At 46.9% G+C, this 20,063-nt stretch overlaps 1 protein-coding gene across 1 annotated transcript in view; it reads left to right on the top strand.

The window, feature by feature from the left end:
- Nucleotides 1-17,522, top strand: part of LOC137603489 (homeobox protein Meis1) — a 72,756-nt gene extending 55,234 nt beyond the window's left edge. The window contains exons 10-13 of the mRNA XM_068327012.1: nucleotides 9,348-9,406; nucleotides 10,811-10,900; nucleotides 11,703-11,799; nucleotides 16,614-17,522. Coding sequence (XP_068183113.1) covers nucleotides 9,348-9,406; nucleotides 10,811-10,900; nucleotides 11,703-11,761 — 208 coding nt within the window. The 3' untranslated portion in view covers nucleotides 11,762-11,799; nucleotides 16,614-17,522. The remainder of the gene's footprint in view (nucleotides 1-9,347; nucleotides 9,407-10,810; nucleotides 10,901-11,702; nucleotides 11,800-16,613) is intronic.
- Nucleotides 17,523-20,063: the final 2,541 nt, after the last annotated feature.

Here is a 20,063-nt window from a genome sequence, read left to right as displayed (position 1 = left end):
CAACTCCTCCTAACGCTCCGGTGATGTAAAAATCGATGGTGAGGTCATCAGGTTTCCCCTTGTTGGCGTGCCCCCTCCCCCTTCCTGCCTGCAATTTAATAATGCCCCTTTAAAGGCAGTGTTTAAGCCTCGCCGAGCGATTGTTTTGTCAATAAGGCCTCCTTTTACGAACGTCTTAAAAGCATAGGAAGAGAGAGAGTGAGGGCGGGGGGGAAGAGAGAGAGCTGGTATTTAAGAGGGCAGAGTGGACGGGCGCTGAGGCTACTTAGGAAGAAGAAGCGTGGCACGTACATATTGGCCGCTTATCGGGTTTCAGAAAGAACCAACTGGGGGGGGGGGGTCGTGGGGGGTGGGGTGTGGAGGAAGAGGTGAGGGATTGGGATTGAGAGGAGGAACAAAACATGAAAATACAGATTAAGAAGGGGAATTCGGATTGATTTTTGTTCGATTTTTTTTGGGTGGGTGGGGGACTATTCCCGTCGAGACGTTTTTGTCAGCGCGTGAATCGAACGAACCCCAATAAAAAGTACAGAATCAACCTGAAGTAAGAGCAGGCAGTAGTTTTTGAAGGAACAGGTGAGCAAACTGCTCAAAAAATAAAAAGAAAGAAAGCAGGAAATAATTTCCTTAATGGTTGATTGCAAAAGATTTGCATAAAGAGTGCTGCCTCTGTGATGATCCGCAGCTTCCTGCTCACAAATGAACTATTGCCAACGTGTTGAATACACTCCCCGATTAGGGACGCTATTTGAACATCCGACTTACTTAGTTAGCTTGTTTGCAAACCAACCATGTATTCTCATTGCTGCTGACAAAGCATGAAAATATTCCCAGGTGAATAAAATGCTACCACCTGCCAATTAAAGCGGGGTTCTTAATCTCTTAAACTATCAGGATTATCCCGTAAAACACACGCGAAAGGCAAACAGGTCGAGTGAGATGAGCTGCACGGTTTAGTTTTTGTTGACAGGCTGACGAGAGAGATGCTGGAACTTGTTCGCAGAAAAGCCTTCTTGAGGTGTGTGAGTGTTTTTTGGAATTAGCAGGCCCAGTTTCAGTCTATGCCCTAAAGCCTGTTTCAAACACTTGCAGCTTTGTCATGTCGGTTTCAGCCTGAAACTCTCTTCTGACGTTACACGCGGCAAATGCCACGCACACACACACACACACAAATGTTTCGCCGGGCATGACCTCATCATATTTCAACGTTTTTTTTGTTCTGTTTTTTTTTAAATGTGAGAATGGTTTCAGAGCCGATATTTTCTTTTTCTCGGTTCGAAGTCTGGCTGCCGGTAGCCTTTTACAGGAATCCGTAGCCTGTGCAGACACAACCCTGTCTTTGCTGTATTATGTCAACAGAAATGTGTGTAGACATGTGTGTGTGTGTGTGTGTGCGCGTGCGTGCTCAAACGTAGACATATAAGTATCCACGTGCACAGACACACTGTGCGCCGTGCATCGTCTCCCCCCCCCCTACACCCTTTCCCCCTCTCAATCTCTGTTTCTCTTACATCACAGCGTGCCGCCCCAGGCCAAACCTGCATGTCTCTTCATTCGCCTCTCTCAAAGTCTTTTTTTTTTTTTTTAATTCACTCCTCTTTTCTCTCCACTCATCTCCCTTTGCTTTTCAACCCTCTTTTGGTTGTAGTGGAAGTGAAGAGGTGGGGCGGGGTAGGGAAGACAGGGGGAGGCTGGGGGGTGGTGGGGGTTTCAAAAAACATGACAAGCGACCGGAACTGGACGCCTGTCGTGCAGTCGTTGTTGTTTTCACACTGCTGTTTTCTTATGTTGATTACAAGCTGTTGAGTGTGTGTGTGTGTGTGTGTGTGTGTGTGTGTGTGTGTGTGTGTGTGTGTGTGTGTGTGTGTGTGTGTGTGTGTGTGTGTGTGTGTGTGTGTGTGTGTGTGTGTGTGTGTGTGTGTGTTGTGCCAGAACTAAATATATCGACAAAAATAGCGCCGACTCCTGCAAGACTGGCATTGATTTAATGCAATTAAGATAAGTGATGATTGTGCGTTCAGTGTTTCTACTGGCGCTGATCCACCGTTGGTGCATCATTCAGACAAACCCAACCGGCCATCGACCCGACAACCTGCTGCACGGTCGCCGCCGTGCGTTTCCCCTCTTTTTCTCCTCACTTTGGGGGAAAAAAAGAGGGGATACAGGTGAGGGCATTTTCAGTCGACCGGCTGAAAATGCCCCCATCGGTATCTGGGCAGTCAAAAAGGATCCCCCATGACAATGGCTGCTGTGAGCCAGCGGGGGGAAGTGACACGCGCAGAGACAGGATATGACACTAGCAGTATGTGGGGAGGGAGGGGGGGGGGGATTTAGGTCAACCACTCTGTATACTCGCAGTTGCTACTGCAAGCCCTGTCAGCAATACTGGCTCTGTGTGAGACCGGTCATCTGTGTGTGTGTGTGTGTGTGTGTGTGTAATCTGATATTTTCTCTCACACACTGTATGGATTTGCATGGAAATACGTCCGTAAAAACCCCCCCCACAAGAAACCACACCAGACATACATACCAAGACACACACACACACACACACACACACACACACACGCAGAGATATAATTTGATCCAAGCCCAAAGGCTAAAGGACACAGACTGTCCAAAGTTTGTGGAGTGTTTGTGGAGTGGGCAAAGCGAGACAGCCATGTTGTTTCTGGGTAAAGCCAGGCTCGGAGCCATCGCCTCTCTCTGGCATTGATGGATGACTGGCTGACTACGTCCAAGACTGTGTGAATGTGTGCGAAGGGGAAGCACAAACAGAGATGCTGACATCACGTGTTCCTTCCCGACGCCCCCTTCCCCATTCTCGTCGCCTGGATTTTATTTTTTCGTCGTTTCTTCTTATTGCTTTTTGGGGTTTTTTTTCTTTTTCTCCTTCTCCCACCCTCTGTTCCCATTTGTTTTTTTGGCAAAAGTTCTATTTCGAGGACCGTGAGCCTTGGAAAGCACAACCTGGTCAGAGCCAATGGGTTCACGTGTGTTTTTTAAAGTGGCCAACATTTCCTCTCTATAACTCGGACAGGCACCTGGTTGTCATGGACACACACACACTCACACACACACTAAACACTTGTACGCACCAATCTCTTCTCCAGGTTGTGTGTTTGTGTGTGGTTACCCAGCCTGTCGCTCCACTCTGTAAAACCAGCTTTAGTGGTAGATTCATGACTCTCTTAATGGACATTGGGCTCTTGGGTGGTGAAGCAACAGTGTGTGTGTGTGTGTGTGTGTGTTCTGTGTGCGTCTGTACGCTTACATGCATTTATTTTATGTGTGTGCAGTAATGGGGATTAAGTGACCCCATGGCTGCTCTCTGTCTGCAGCTCCTTTTAAATTTCACACTGTTTTTCTCATGCTTCCTTCCATATGTGGCTCCGAATCCAACTAATCCGCCTCATGTTACGAGCGATCCGTAAACCGGCATTGTGCTGAACATGCATGTGTGTGTTTATGTATGTGTGTGTGTGTGTGTGTGTGTGCTATGAATGCATTTGGAGATGGTTCAGGCGCCGTTTTCCTGCCAATAAGGAGGCACATGTGCAGCTGACTCAAAACACAGGCCTCCTATCTAATAACAGCGTAGCCGCAGCGCTCAGACTCGGGTCGTGTGCCTCCAGCCGTGACCTCACCATCACCTTACCTTACCAAAAAAAAAAAAAAAAAACGACATTAGTGCATTATTTTTATACGTGTGCATGTGCGAGGAAGTGTTTATGTGTTTATGTCTGCCGCCGTGCCACAGCTAATCCCAAGGTGATGTGTAAAGGTACCACACCTTGTCCACAGACCCAATTCAAACAAGGTTTTTTTTGGTTTTTTTTTCCCCACCGATGGAGCTTCAGAAAACGAAACGGGACTTAGCGAGGAGTGTGTGAGCGTCCTTGCAACATGTAACTTACTGCAGGAGTCGTTTTTTTTTTGTCAGGAATCTCTGAGGGGAAAACATGGAGGATGACGCTACCGGTGGACAAGTGAGTGCATGTAGAAGGATGAGCGCCTCCAGAACGCTATGTGTGTTCACGAGGTGTTTTCCATGTGTTTCCAGAACGCCGTTAAAACACGGCTTACTCACAAATGGGTGTAGCCCACGCTCACTTTTCTTTTTAATGATGAAATTTTGTTTTAACAAAAAAAAAAAAAAAAAGGTTTTTTCGCAAAGGATACTAGCATCTGTCCGGAGATGGAGGCTTCCTGAGGAGGCGAGGATGTCAGCGGGGTAGGGGTGGGGGGTTAGACATTTGAGAAATAGAGAAGGAGGTGATTTATGATTTAACTCATTAACGGAGGAGAGCAAATGGAGAAAGCAATAACTGTAATTTCCTCAGACACCCACATACAGTACGCACACATGCATATGCACATATACAGTACGCAGGTATATGCGCGCCGATGCGTTGCCGCCTCCCCCCCCTGCTGTGCATAAGATCATCTGCAAACGCTGTGATAAAATAACTACTTACTTAAGTAGATGGAGATGTACTGGGACACATAATGGAATGATAAAGTTCAGCATAGACAAGATATAAGATATAAGAGCGGCGTGTTTGCTCACTCCGACATGCCATATGTATGCACATGTACAGAGTCGTGTCGGTGTGGATGCACATGAGCAAAATGTGGATTTATTTAATAGCTGTGTTTTCTTTGACTTATTTGCGTTTCGCTTGTCAGAAACAAGAAGGGCTAGAAAGTTTATTTGCAAAGAAACGGTTTGGAATGAAGGACAAAAAAAAAAAAAAAATCCATCTTGTGTGGATTGTGAGTGTGTGTGTGTGTGTGTGTGTTCAACAGGATATATGGGCCAGGCATTAATTGTGGCTGAGCAGCGAGCAGCCGATTGCTAGCCGCGCTGTGACAACCTGATGACAAGCTACACGACTCTACCAGCCGGAGCTCGCTCTGCTTTTACTACTTTTAAATCACATTGATTTGCAGTCAGGACGACTGTGTGGTTGCACAGTTATTTTAAGAGGCTCTCGCATTTGAATATGCATGTAAGGCCCTGTGTGTGTGTGTGCGTGTGTGTGTGAGTGTTATAAATCCACCACTGGTCCTCCTGCATGTGTATAACACTGGAATAACCAGCTACGGTGCAAATGTGACATGTGCACAGGCCTGTGTGTGTGTGCGTGTGTGTGTGTGTGTGAGTGTTATAAATCCACCACTGGTCCTCCTGCATGTGTATAACACTGGAATAACCAGCTACGGTGCAAATGTGACATGTGCACAGGCCTGTGGATGTGTGTGTCTGAGTGTGTGTGTGTGAGTGTGTGTGTGTGTGTGTGTGTGTGTGTGTGTGTGTGTGTGTGCATTCTCTCAGGTTACTAATGTAATATCGGTAGTGAGTGAAGAGGATGTGTGTACGTACCGTATTTGTAGGTGCACATGTGTGTGTTTTCAGTGTTTCTCATGTTACTAATATAATACTAGTAGAAGGCTTAGGAGAATGTGTGCGTGCACGTGCGTGTGTGTGTGTGTGTGTGTGTGTGACACAGATACCGAGAACTCCACATGAATTTAAATCAACGCGCTTTGCCGGGTAACCTTTTGTATATCCAATCTGCATCTTTCCACCGCTGGTTATTAAATTATCCCCTGATTGGTCACGCAACAAAGGCAGCTGATGAAAAAGACAATTTCTTGCTTTTAATTGGGCATTTCACGTGTGCTCCGTGTACACCTGTGTGCAGCTTCTCTCAGCTCAGTGTGTGTGTGTGTGTGTGTGTGTGTGTGTGTGTGTGTGTGTGTGTGTGTGTGTGTGTGTGTGTGTCTCGGGTGTAATGAGAATAGGATATTAGCGAGGGCTTGGCAGACGTCGTCGCAATCACTTAAAACTCTTTCCAGAGAAGAGGAAGAAGAAGAAGAGGAGGAGAGCGAGGTGTGGGAGGATTCATCCAGACGTTAACCATCTCGGAGGGGGGGTGGGGGGGGGCAGAGATTGAAGAGAGAACAACAAAGAATATCATTCAGGCGGTTTTCTCCTCTTTTAAGGGCCTTTACTTGTGGTAGAACATATGCCCCCCCCCCCCGCCCCGCCCCCCACACACACTTTTTTAATCCCCTGGACCCACGGGTGCATGCATGTGTGCAGCATGTGTGTGTGTGTGTGTGTGTGTGTGTGTGTGTGTGTGTGTGTGTGTGTGTGTGTGTGTGTGTGTGTGTGTGTGCCGGCAGTGTTCGCACCATCCTGGATTGTCTCTACCATTTCAAATACTTGTCTTTTTGGCTTTTTTTTTTTAAATGCCCCACCTCCGGCGTACCACTGTGGGGGGGGGGGGGGGTTGGGGGTGTCACACCTAAATAGCGCAACTATTGTTGCACGGCGTGGAGCTTGAATAGTGCTGCTCATTGTGTTGAGATGGGAGGCAAGGGGAATGAACAGGCCGTAAACACTGGCCCTGTAGCACCCGCGGGTCGTCCAAAGGTGAAGACTTACCCCCCCCCACCCCAAAGAAAAAGGAGGCGCTCAGACTTACCCCCCCCCACCCCAAAGAAAAAGGAGGCGCTCAGGAGCTTTCCCCTCATCTCTCTTTCTCTTGTATCTTTCCATTTCTTCTTGCTTTTTATCTGGAATCTGTCCATCTCCTCCCTCTCTCTAACAGCCTCTCTCTCTGTCAGCTTATTAACGGTCACAGCAAGAGTGTCTGGTTTGTAGACCAGAGCCCCCTTTCCCCCCACCCCCCACAACAACCCCCCCACCCCACCACTCCACTCTCTCACTCCTCTTTCTCTCCCATTCTCCCGCTCTCCGCCGTTCCGTTCCCTTGGCTGCTATTATTGAGAGGCATTTTTATCCTTTGTTCCAGCCCCCATGGTGCATCTGGCCTCAGATATGGGGACGACTGGGACAGGAAATCGGCGAGAGTTTTCGCAAAGGGTGGGGTAGGGTGGGGGGGCTTGGCGGGTTTGGAGTGTAGGTTTGTTGCTGGGAGGTGAATGGCCGGTTTCCACCATACAGGGAACAAAATGATAAGGAGGGAGTGACCCGGAGAAGGAAACAGATACGGACAGGGGAGTGGAGGGGGGGGGGGGGCAGGCAGACGGGGAGGCGGGAGCATCAAAGTCGCTGCTCTGGTAGGTCTACGAATAGGAATGGTTGGGATTATCGCCGCCTTTTAATCCTTAGATTAAATAAGCGCCGGTGATGTTTCTGGGCGGTCACATGACCTCCATCCACGACCTTCCTCCCTCTGATCCGCGTCACTGCAGGAACAAACGCCTGACGTTTCTAAATAGTGCGCACCTATTGCTAAAACAACCTCCCTTGTTGCATCATTGTTTTTGTGAGGAAGGCAGATGGAGATGCTTTTTTTTTTTTTTTTTTTTTTTTTTTTTGCCGGAATCGATAAATTGAAAGAAAAAGAGAGAGGAAGGAGAGGAAGGAGAGGAAGGAGAGGAAGGAGACGCGAGCAGAAAGAAGGAAGGAAGCGAAGAGAAGGAGAAGGAGAGGTCAACAGTTAGTCAGCGCTGGCCCGGAGTTGACCTCGTCCTGCTATAAAAGGGGTCTGCAGAGGAGAGAAGATAGCAGAGGAGAATTAAAGGAATGCTCAGGCCTCCTCAACCCTCCTTGCACTCGCTCCTCCTCTCATATCTCCGCAGCAAAAACAGGGTAACAAGGGGAGGAAGGGGAGGAAGGGGAGGGTGGTGGTGGTGGTGGTGGGGGGGTGTTGGTGATAAAACTCCAGACGTTCTCTCATTTGATGGTGCCCTGCCATGTCAGTGCATTCTTGCATTCCTCCCTTAGCTCTTTCTGTTTCCACCACCTCCACCCCCCCCACCCCCCCACACACACACTAAATTCCAATTCAGCATACTTAATTGTAACAGATAGAGAAATAAATTGCCAAAAGCGATTGAGTGGAAAATCTGACAAGAGCGGTGTCACCTTTTTTTTTTTTTTTAAACTCACCTCACAGAAAGCGCCGCTGCACACCGGTCGGTGTTTCATCTTTTTATTCTTAAAGTGTCTTAAAAGACAAAAACACAGCACTTTATTAATCAAATAATGACGGGAAACAATCTGGATGCTGATCGTCTTCAGTTTATCCCGTTATCTGTATCCTCACTTCCCTGCAGCGCTGATTTTAGAAGGTGATATGGGAAAGATAGTAAAATATATATATATATATATTATTAAAGAGATGTGGGGTCCGAACTCCAATCAGAGGTCACACAGATGACCCAGCGAGTGTCTTTTTGTCAGCCGGTGCTCCTTTAGCCGCATTCAGACCTTGTGGGCGGCCATTGTTTCCCTGACGTCGTGGCAACGCTCCCTCCTTTAGAGACGGATTTGAAGTGTCCGGTGCGGCAACAGCAGGAACACATAAATCAAGCCGGGGGTCGCCGGAGCGCCCTCTGATGGGGGGGTCATCACAGGTCAAAGGGTCGTTTCACAAGAGGTTAGGATGAGCAAGGCCAGAGGGACGCCTGTGTGTGTGTGTGCGTGTGTGTGTGTGTGTGTGTGTGTGTGTGTGTGTGCGCGTGTGTGTGCAGTGAACATCGTATTTTAATATGACTAACAGTGTGTGTGTGTGTGTGTGTGTGTGTACAGTAAATGGCTTGACTGTGTGTTTTCAGAGGAGGTCACAGGGTAAAAGAGTGTCCACCCACAGACACACACACACACACACACACACACACACACACACACACACACACACACACACACACACACACCTCCACATGTCTTAACAGAGTAGCACCAAAAACAATGCCTCTCCCCAACACGACATGTTTCTATCAGCAACACATCCCACACCGCCGCAGCCCGATGCTGGGTGTGTGTGTGTGTGTGTGTGTGTGTGTGTGTGTGTGTGTGTGTGTGCGCGCGCGCGCGTGTTAAACAGTCAGCAATCTCAGCTCCTTGTGAGGTGGAATGCCTCCAACAAAGCGAGATGGATCGACATGTTTCAAACAGGCACAGAGAAAATCCCGGTTAAGCCTCGCCCCACAAAGACCCCAGTGTTCGGGCCCGACGTGACTGCGAATAAGCCGAGGCGGTGCAAGTTTGCACAAGTTGTGGACTCCTTGCATTCGGAGAGACAACTGCCTGGGTTGTTAGGACTGTTGAGATGTGACTTCACCTCCACGCAGATTTATTCAGGGCAAATAGTTTCTCCATATGTCGTGTTTAGCTGGGAGAAGGAGCCCGCTTTGGCAGAGCGCTTGTTTTCATGCTGAACGCAAAGAGCAGCGAGTGTTTCTGGCTGACCTTGATTTTTTTTTTTTTTTTTTTAGAAATACACTGATGTTGTTTTCGTGTCTCCTCCTCCTCCTTTTTTTTTTTTCCTGTCTCATCCCTTCCTCCCTTTCTTCATCATCCTCTGCAGGTTCATCAATGCCAGGAGGAGAATAGTCCAGCCCATGATCGACCAGTCCAACCGTGCAGGCAAGTCTCCTGTAGTTACTGTATTCTAGTCGTGCAGGCGAAAGCCCCCCCAGAGCCCCCCCCCCGTCGGTAAATACAGGAATGTCCCCGAACTTCCAGGGGCTTCCCCTTGAACCCCCCCCCCCAACCCCAAATCCCACGCTGACCACTAAAACGTAGAACCAAAATGTGACAACAGTAACACCGAGTGATGATCGACTTTGTCATCCTACTTGGGGTGAGAAAACTGTTTATTAATGATAAACTTCTTATTTTGCCTGAATTAACGATCTTTTTTTTTTTTTGGCCTGTAAACAAAACTGTCTATGTTCTCCAGAAAGTTTTCTCTTTAACCCTTTCCTCCTCCGTCTGCCAACCAGGAAAAGGAGGAGAAAAAAAAAACAAAAAAAAACCTCAGCCCCTTCCCCGTCTCAAACCAAAACATAAAGACCCTACACCCGTTTCTTTTTTTGGGTGACCTTTGTTTGGCTTTTTGGCTCCAGACCTGTTTTTGCCAACCTCTCCCCCCTACACACACATACACACACACACACACACACCACCCCTCACTCCTTTAAACTCCCCCTCAACCCTGTTTGAGGCTGTTTCAGGGAAGCAAGTGAGCGGTTCCCCCCTTGGTGCATGGCTTGGTTTGGACTGCCGTAAACTTTATTACCTGTAATAGGGGTCAGAGGTCAGGGTGGCATTAGGGGCGCAGTAAAGTTCAAAGGCATTCAGTGGGGGGGGGTGGAGTCTTTGCTCTTGCTTGACTGGCCCCCAAACAGCCTCAATCGAAGGTAAGTGGATTTCTATGACAGCAGAACAATGGAGGTGAGCCCAACACAGGAATGCTATCAGGTTCCACTTATTGTCGCGACTCATTTTTGAGAAAGATGAGTTACGTTTGACCCAGAAGAAGGAAGACACGTTAGCATTCGCCTGTCTGTGTTTTATTATAAGACTTTCAGACTTTTCTTCGCTGCTGCTGTCGTGTGCAATGATTTTAACAACCTTAAAGCTGCTTATAAAGAGAAAAAAAACCCCCAAACAAATAGTCCAAACGGAGAGTATTAAACGCCTACAGGGACTCCTAACGTAGTTTTTTGTTGTACATCTGCGCCGTAGTGTGTGTGTGTGTGTGTGTGTGGAGGTGTCAGTCTGACCCCGGTCAGAGCGCTTAGATGCATTAACGTCTACCGGGGAGCTTACAGCGGCGCTCCGGATGAACGGACACGGAGCAGAGTGACGTTGGGAAAACGGCAGCAGCTCCCTGTGCGTGCACCGGCCGGCAGATGATCCCGCTTTGGCCACTGAGCCTTAATTAAATGCACTAATTGACCACTGTGTGTACCCCCGCCCCCCCACACCACCCTCTTCTTCCAAATCCTCCTACCCCTCCCTCCCTGTCTCCTCCTCCTTCCACAGTAAGTCAAGGAGCTCCCTACAATCCAGATGGCCAGCCGATGGGGGGCTTCGTCATGGACGGCCAGCAGCACATGGGAATCAGACCACCTGGTACGGCTTTCTCTGCGTGTCTGTCCCTTTTCTTTCTTTTTCTTTCTTTCTTCCTTTCCTCCCTCCATCTTCCCTTCTTTCTCCTTCCATCGCGAGCAGCAGCTCATTTTCACGTCCGCCCCTCTCTCTCTCTCTTCTTTTTTTTTTTTTTCCAACCGTCTCGATTCCATCTTTGTCGCTCTTTTCATTCTCATCTTCTCGACCTGCATCGTCGGAGGAAGACGTACGATCGCCGTGTGGAGGTTTAACTATAAGATGCCCTCAAAACACACTGATATAGATCCTGCAATACAAACACACACATACAAACATGGCCGCCCTCCCTCTTTTCCCCCTGACACTCCAATGGGACCAGGTGTAGTCAATCACATTACACAACCATCTCCTTCCTGATTCCTCCTCCCTCGCTCCGGTTCCTCTCTCTCTCTCTCACGCCATCAGGTCTAATCCCAGAGTTTGTCCTTAAGCTCCTCTCCTCCTCCTCCATCCCCTGTTTTTCTGGGATTCTCTCAAGTCTCTAACTCTATCTCACCCTCCTTCTCAAAGTCAGCAGGTTTAGATAAACTGTCAGACTACTTAACCCCCACCCTCACCTCTGCGTCACCCTTCAATGTTTAAGTCGGTCCTTTAAGGTGTCGGCAAAGTCGGTTTCAACTCCATCACTTTCCTACGCCTCGATAAAAGGATGTAGTTGTTTATCAGCATGTATATAATGTATATACATATCTAAGTTTTGTTTGCATCGCCACATTTTTGCGAGTGAATCCACCCCCTTTTGTTCTTTTTTTAATTTTATTTCTAGGACCAATGAGTGGAATGGGCATGAACATGGGCATGGAAGGTCAGTGGCACTACATGTAGCCCCGCCTCAGTCCGACCAATCGCAACACACAATGGATGTAAGTAAAACACAAACACACGCCGAACATGTGATGCCCACCCCGATCTGAACCCAGAACAGTTCTAAACATTAACCCTTAAATTAGATTTAAATGTTGATGAACTGGAATATTGAAAACCCATGGCCCAAATTCTGTGGTGTTGATCAACGGATCGATCTGGAAACGATCGATCTTGCCGACACAGTAAACGATACACGCTCAAAACAACCCAGTTATCGTTTCATCAACTAGTTTTGGGTCGATTAAATTCTTGGACTCTGACTCGTTTTGTTATTTGAACATCGCTGTTAGGTTTTGCAGTTCATTCACTACAAACCAGAAGGAGTGGCTCTTTGATTATTTGGAGCCAAACTTCCTAAAAAAAATTAAAAAAAAGAGATAAAAATTCAAATATTCATTCAAACAGTTCATTTTTATGTGAATATTTGTGAATGATATGTTTTGCTAGGATGATGTCACTGACCGGTGAAACTTTGATCACAACTTTTTGTGGATTATGTGTGTGTGTGTGTGTGTGTGTGTGTGTGTGTGTGTGTGTGTGTGTGTGTGTGTGTGTGTGTGTGTGTGTGTGTGTGTGTGTGTGTGTGTGTGTTATCTGACGTATCTAATACCTAAAATAGGAGAAAAGACAGTTTTCAGAAGAGAGAAAGGGGGGAAAAATGAAAGAGAAAAAACAAGCAGGATGGTGTGTGTGTGTGTGTGTGTGTGTGTGTGTGTGTGTGTGTGTGTGTGTGTGTGTGTGTGTGTGTGTGTGTGTGTGTGTGTGTGTGTGTGTGTGTGTGTGTGTGTGTGTGTAGACCAAACAGATAGATAGTAGAAGGAAAAGCAAGGTGAATGGGGCAAAGAGCGGGGAAAAGGAGATGGGTGATTAGACGGAAAGAAGGCGGGGACGGGTCGGGACAGGGGGGGTGGGTGGGTGGTGAGATGGAGATTGTGGTGGTGGTGGTGGTGGGGGGCAGGTTGGACGTTACCATAGCAACAGACTCATTGGCAAAAATGTAAGCAGTCGTCACTGGTGCAAGGAGAGAGGGAGAGAGAGTGAAGTGAGCGCCCCTTGAGTGTCATAAATCTGCCGGGTTGCTGTGGATGCGTGAGCCACATTAATACACACACTAACCTGCTGGAGGACCTCCCCTCCCCTGTTTTTTTTTTTATTTTTTATTTTTTTTAACGTCTGCTCCATCACACCCCCTCTTTGTGTTATTTCTCACTGTCAATTCTCCTCTATCGCTTTCACACAAACACCTTTTCTGTGTTTCTCTTTAATTCTCTCTATCTCTCTCTCTCTACCCCCCCCTCCCCTTTCTCTCCCATACCTCTCTCTCTTCGCCCCAGGGCCAAATAGACTCCCACATAATTCTGGATGTATACAGGCTTGGTGTTGTTACAGTGCACAGTGTGTATAAAGTGTCTTTGGGTCCAGCCGTGGTGAAACGTCATTGTTTTGTGTGTTTCTGCGCCTGTGTGGGTTTGTGTGTACCGTATGCAGACGTTCATATATGAAAATGCATTCACTTCCCCATGTGTGGGTGTGTGCATACGCACAAACATGTCTGTGGATGTATGTGCATGTGTGTGTATGGTAATAGGATTACTCCTGGCACGGGGAAGGAGGGGGGGGGGACACAAACTAGTGCAAAATGGAGGAGGTAGCCAGCAGGGTATGGAGCTTAGCTGGGCCTAATTGACTAGATCCAAATTAAATATGCCATCACCAGAGGTGTGACCAATGGATTTGACTTATTCGGTTTACAAAAATAGAGACCATTAACCCTCCACAGAATGTGCCGCACATGTGTGTGTGTGTGTGTGTGTGTGTGTGTGTGTGTGTGTGCCACAATGAAAATATGCCACTCTTGTTTCAGTCGGAAAACCGTCCACGACCCCCCGAAAAAAAAAGCAAAGAGGTCGAAACGGCGTCGTCCTTCAGGTTCCCGAAAACGCTCATGGTGTGGAATGAGATGTGTGTGTGTGTGTGTGTGTGTGTGCGTGTGTGTTTATGGGTGCAAGTGTGTAAACACGAGGGCTGGTTTCACGATGTCCAAGCTCGCCTCTTCCCCAGCAGCTGCTAGCCTTCCCAGCAGACCTTGCTTTAAACAGCCTCAATTTGCCTGCTGAATCCCGTAATTGGGCCACCAGAGGAATCCTCTGCGAGACTGGCAAAGCGCAGAGACGGCAAGTAGACGGCGGGAGAAGAAGAAGAAGAAGAAGAAAAAAAAAAAGACAAGGGGAGGGAGGGGAGGGGAGAGGGGGGGGGGTAGAAAAAGGGAGGGATGGATGGATGAAGAGATGGCGAGCGAGAGAAGCGTAAACGACAAGAGCGAATGGGGGAGGGGGGGTGGCGAAGGAAACACGGCTCTCGTTTCCTGCAGAGCGACTCGTTTCATTAACTAGCCCGTTGCTAACTGCTAGCCGGTCGGAATACGGCTTATTCCCTTTCTAGGTCAATTAAATGTAAGTGACGCGTTCTATTCTTTCACGACCAATTACATTAATAGGTTATTACTGGGAGTGGGGGGGGTGGTTATCTTATTTGATTAAGAGAGCACAGGTTCATTATATATTATAAGCTATTTTCATTAGCAGACTGGAGGTTTTTGTTACCTCCAGGGTTGGTGGGGAGGGGGGGGGGGGCTCCATATGCAGAAGGTGTGCCTCGCAGTCACACGGCAACGTGAGTTAAAACTCAAGCCGGTTAGGTCGGCCGTAGTGAAACGTGTTACGCTTTCCACCCGGTGATGATTACAGGGCTTAGACCCCCCCCCCACACCACCACCACCACCACCACCACCCTACCCCACCCCTTTGCGAAACAATACACCTGTCAGCGAAGATGAAGCCCAGCAAGTGAAGCAGAAGCGAAGCCGAGTCTTTGATAGCAAACCGGAATGACTCCTGGATGACCCTCGAACCCCCCCCCCCCCTTTTCTCTACTTTCCTCCTCTTCTCCTGCTTTTTCCCTCTTGTACCAAATTAGCCCAGGGTGCCCCCCCTCCCCCCCACTAGAAAACTGTAATTTTCAGTTTCAGGACAATAGTTATCACAGGGTGGAGGAATTAATTACGGTGCAGACCGTGTGGAATTTTTCTCCCCCCACTTCACTCTCGGCTTTTCCCAAAATCTCGGGGTGAACGCCGCCTGTAACCCCTTAGCTGCCGGTCTCTGCTGGAGATCCTTTGTCCCGGGATTCATCGCTTCAATCATTAAGCACAAATTTGTTAACCTTCTGCTTAGGGGGTCAAGACCCCCCCCCCTTTTTTTTTCCTTTTTTTTTAACCATCACTCCCCACTCTTAATTCCTCTTTCTGGTGGATGAACTCTTACTAATAACGAACATCAGGAAAAAAAATAAAAGGTCCTGATAGGGATTTGGTGCCCCCCCCCCCCCCTTGTATTGTCCGTGTGAATGCATGTCCCTGTTGATTTGCCCCCCCCAGGAATCCCCTTTGGAGTCTGAAGGAGGAGGAGGAAGGAAGGCTGACGGGTCGATGTATTGATTAGCTTATTAGCAGAAAGACCTTATTAGCAGGTTTGCTCTTTCAGGCCTGTTTGGTGTTTATTAGAAAGAAACACGGATTCACGTCCGTCGGCGGCGAGCTCTCGTCAGCCCGGGGCGGACGCTCGCGTGCAGAAGCCACCAACGGTTTGAAAGAGTAGTATTTTAGTATTTTCTAATAGTGTGGGTTTCGTCACATTTCTGTAACCACACAGGTTTTGTCCCGCTTACAGATCTTGCAGGATTGAAGGTTCTGCACAGGAACCTCCTCTTCTCCATCTTTGCCCCCCCCCTCCTGCTGTCCCTCTTTGTCCTTTTCCCTGCCGGCCTTTGTGTCATCTGCGTCTCGTGCGCGTGGTGAACGCGTGCACCTGGTCGCTCTCAGGTGACGCGAGCCTCACCTCCCCCCCTCGGGCTGTGACAACAAGGGCCGCCGCTCCTCCTGCAGTCAATTCCAGATTTTGATGAGATGAATGAATGAATGAATGAATGAATGAAACGATTTTGTACGATTGAACGATTGAATTGCACTTTTAATACCGACCTAAATAACTTCAAATGCTGACTCCGGATAAGTCAAAGGCTAATTTTAAATTTCCTTGTGGTGCAGCTAACAGATTATCCAGGAAATATTAAGTGCTGGATTTGTGTATCGCCGTAAGTCGATGGTGTGTGTTTGGTCTTGTGCTGTTAAAAGCAGCATTATTGAAAGTGTAAGATGAACAGCCTCCTGATGAAGACTTGGGCCTGTAATCTGGCCCGGATTAGGACTTCTGCTATCCTTCTAGGGTCAGGTCTTTGGATCCAGATCCTGTACTGGTGTAACCAGAGAGTCTGCTTTCTAAAATCCAGTGTGATCCACTGTCTTGTTTCAGGAAATATTAATAAGATCTAACTTCTTCAACAGTTTTCTAAAGCAATAAAAACTCTCCTGCTACAGCGGTGGGAACATTCTTATAATTTGCTCAGAGCTTTATAATATTTGACTTTGCACATAAATTGCTGGATTTTATATATATAAGGACTATATTTTCTTATCGTCCCCCGTCTGGTGGAACTTTTCCGTCTCTGCAGCATCCAATCTGATCAAACAGAACTGGAAAGACTTTCAGACTCTGTGAGGTTGCAATCGGCGGATTGAAGTTAAAGTCTTTCATAATAATGGATACCGGCTGACTAGAAACTGTAAAATGATTCCTCTCTCATAATCCTATCACAGCAGGCTCAGATCTTCCAACTCAAAATGAGAACGCTCTCATTTCCCGTGTAAAAAACTTCTCATTGAAGAACTGTTTCGATTTCCTCTTTTCCTCAGGACCGCAGGGCGAACCAGAGGATCGCCTGTCTTCACAGAGGGCTGCAGAGCACGGGAATGGGACCACCCGACTTACCCACAACGACGACTTGACGGAAAACCACTTCTGTCCACCGACAAGACCCGAAAAACATTAGATTTGGCTGATATCTGCGACATGAGTCTCCAGCGATGGTAACGCCCAGATGAAGCCCCCCTCCCTCCCCCTTGTCCCGTCCTGACAGACCCCTGCCTCCTATCTCGGTGGGAACGAGACGTCTCCTTCCCTTTTCCCCATCACCCCTTCCTTGCCTCTGCCTACTAGGTTCACATGGATTCCTCCATTAGAAAAAAAGTGATTGCGATTGTGCGCGTAGATGACACATGTGAGACGCCGTGTCACGTGCCCGTACCTTTTTGGTGAATGCAGCATCTGGTGAAAAATTCTAGACTCTTTGGCAAAGAAAAGAGACTTCCTGTGAAGAGCACTCCACTCCTCGGCACGACAGAGTCGAACCGAAGGGGAAGCCAATGTCTGTATCCGACAGGACACTAAGAGAGTAAAAGACGTGCCCTTTAAATGATGTAACGGCTCGGAACATGAAATGGATAACAAGAGAAAAGAAATTATAACTATATCAAACCCCTAGATTGGGACGCAAGCGGAGAAAGATAATATACTGTATACTGATGTAAAATTACGCTGGACTCTCACAAGAACTGGGAATTTAAGTATTGTAAATGCTATTGTATTGTTCTGCATATTATGTTGTTTCTAATAGATTTTTTTTTAAAAAAGGATGTGAACTTTTTTCTCTTTTTTTTTTTTCTGACTTCTTTCCACACTGTGTGTGTGCCATCGCTCCATCCGATCTGACCTCCGATCTGACGCCCCCACCCCACCCATCCCTCCCTCTATAAGATCACAAAGCTTTTTTTTATTTTATTTTTTTTTTTTTTTAAGAAAACAGCTGAATAAAGAGACGATTGGATCAGTCTGTCGTTACTCACAGGCTTTTATTTAAGAACGGGGTGGTGATTCAGTCCTGTCCTGGTTTTGTTTTCTTTTGTTTACATATTGTACACACACACCCCAAACACAAACGTGCAGGTTACAATTCATTTGTACTATTCATTTGTGTTATTTTGCCTTTTTTTTTTTAATCCTCATATCAGCTGTTTGTTTGTTCCTGGACTGGTGCAATGTTTTTGTTGGTATAAAGAAATGATCCGACCGTCTGGCATTGGACAAGTCACAAATAACATTGCTGTACTTCCAAAAACAGTGACGTCACAATTAACATTTTCTCTGTTAAAGGTGACTTTTGACTAGAAAAACGTTTTTAATCCATTATTTTTATTTGACACTGTTCACATGAGACACATCTAGGCGATGCTAACCTCATGTCAGGCTAACAAACGTGACATAAACCATCAAAAAAATCTCCAAAAGTTTTTTTAAAAAAAGTCACTCTGGATGGGAAACTACCACGTATGTATCCCACAGGCATTTTGTTTCCTGCTTCTTCTCCATGTATGTTTGTGATTGAGGGCCCAGGAAAGTCTATTCCGGTGTCCTATTGATGTTTTATGTCACAAGGCCAAGCACTTGCATAGCCAATGGATTCTCTCTCCCCCCCACACCCCCACCACCACCACCCCCAGTGTTTGAGGCTGCCTGATAACATGGAGAGGCAGCGGCTATGGGAAAAGAACATTTATACCACACTCCATTCATTCTGATCTAACCAGATGATGTAATGCTGATCAACAGACAGGAGAGAATGTAAAAGTCACTGCGTTGTGCAGCCGTATGCATGTGAGGGGGACACGTGTGCGTGTGTGTGTGTTGTGTGTGTGTGCGTGTGTGTGTGTGTGTGTGCGCGCCTGCAGACGTGTAGGTTATCGATGCACCCATTACCGATTGATTCAGACATGTATTAGCACATCTTTTCCTACCTTGAAGACGACTCATGTTTTATTATGCTTTTAATTTGAAGGGTATATATGTACATCTGTGTTGTAAATAAATACTTTTTTGTTCAAATGACACAACTCATAAGCGGTCTCACATTATCTCTCCCCGCGCAAGCGCGATATTAAAGCGCAAACAGGCTAAACGTGAAGCCAAATTACGCACAGGATCTGTTTTTACGCACACAAATACCGTCTGAAGGAAGAGGAGGTCTATTTATTCTATAAGAAAAGCGCACTTAAGTCAACCTTCCTCCCATTGCTGCAGATAATGTGCAACTAATGCATGCGTTATGCTGTAATTTTCTCACAAATGGAGAGGGGAGGCGAGGTAAGAGGGGCTCGGCATGGAAAGCGAATTATCCTTCATTTAGCATTAAAATTCATTTAAGTAAAATTGCTACAAACATGTTAATGGGAAGATTAGTCCTCCCTCACGCCTTGTTGCCCGCAGTCAAAGGGCTTCGTTTGAAGCCCAGCACTCAGCCGGTGTTGTCTCCGGGATTCACTGCACCTCAGGAGGCGAGAGGCTGAGCCAACTGAGGAGAGACGACAGGGGAGCTGCGCGAGTTTTGTCTGATTGAAACATTCGGAGAGTTGCCCTGAATCCCAAAGTCACCTCTTGTTTTTTTGGGGGTTTTTTTTTTCAAACCGGCGAACAAGAGAGGGTCTGTCTTGTCCATAACAATATGAGAATGTAAATCAATACTCTCCCCTTCTCCTTCTCTAGCTATCCTCCGCGCAACTATTGTATTTTTATTGCCTTTGCCGATGTGAATGCTATTTACACTAAAAGCAAGGGGAAGGAAAGAAAGACAAGATCTTAAAAAACCCAGGCGACGTTTTAATTGCTTCGCCCCACCACCATGGCTGGAAAATCCGAGGCTGTGAAATGTGAATTCCTGAGCCTGTGGCCGCTGGGAGCTGTGGAGACAGAGGAGAAAGCCCATGCTTGACTGCCCTCTTTAGGGAGGCCTGGTAACTGTCCGGGGCAGGGACGCTTGGAGATGGCGCACAGCACCACCTCTCCTTTTACGCACGGACTTCAACTGCACAAAAAAAGCGTGTGGAAGTTCCCGAAACGTGGAAAAGCTATAGGATGAAATACAATGAGAACGCAGATGGGGCACAAGACTCCAGTGTAAAAAAAAGAAGAAAAAAAAAAGTGGCAAGATGTTACTTTTATACCTCCTTTGATTTTTATGTGGAATATTAAAAATAGTTATTTTCCTCAAATTATTTTCAAAAGCCCCCCCCCCACTACATTTGTTGTAAGAACTTCCGGAGTCATCAATTTAGACAAAAGTTACTTCGATTAAAACAAAGATATTTGAGTGATTCGAATTCTTTAAGTTAATTTAAATGTTACTATTTGAATGTGTGTGGGGTTTTTTTTGGATAGATAAATGTAAATTCTTTGGTAAATAATCATTTCATTGTATTTAATTACAAATATTTAAAACAAGGCGCTGTTCTTAATAATTCTCCATAATTTTA

Source organism: Antennarius striatus, chromosome 11, assembly GCF_040054535.1.
Source record: "Antennarius striatus isolate MH-2024 chromosome 11, ASM4005453v1, whole genome shotgun sequence".
Lineage (NCBI taxonomy): Eukaryota > Metazoa > Chordata > Actinopteri > Lophiiformes > Antennariidae > Antennarius > Antennarius striatus.
Note: the sequence above shows the minus strand (reverse complement) of the source record. Positions and strands in the feature narration are given on the sequence as shown.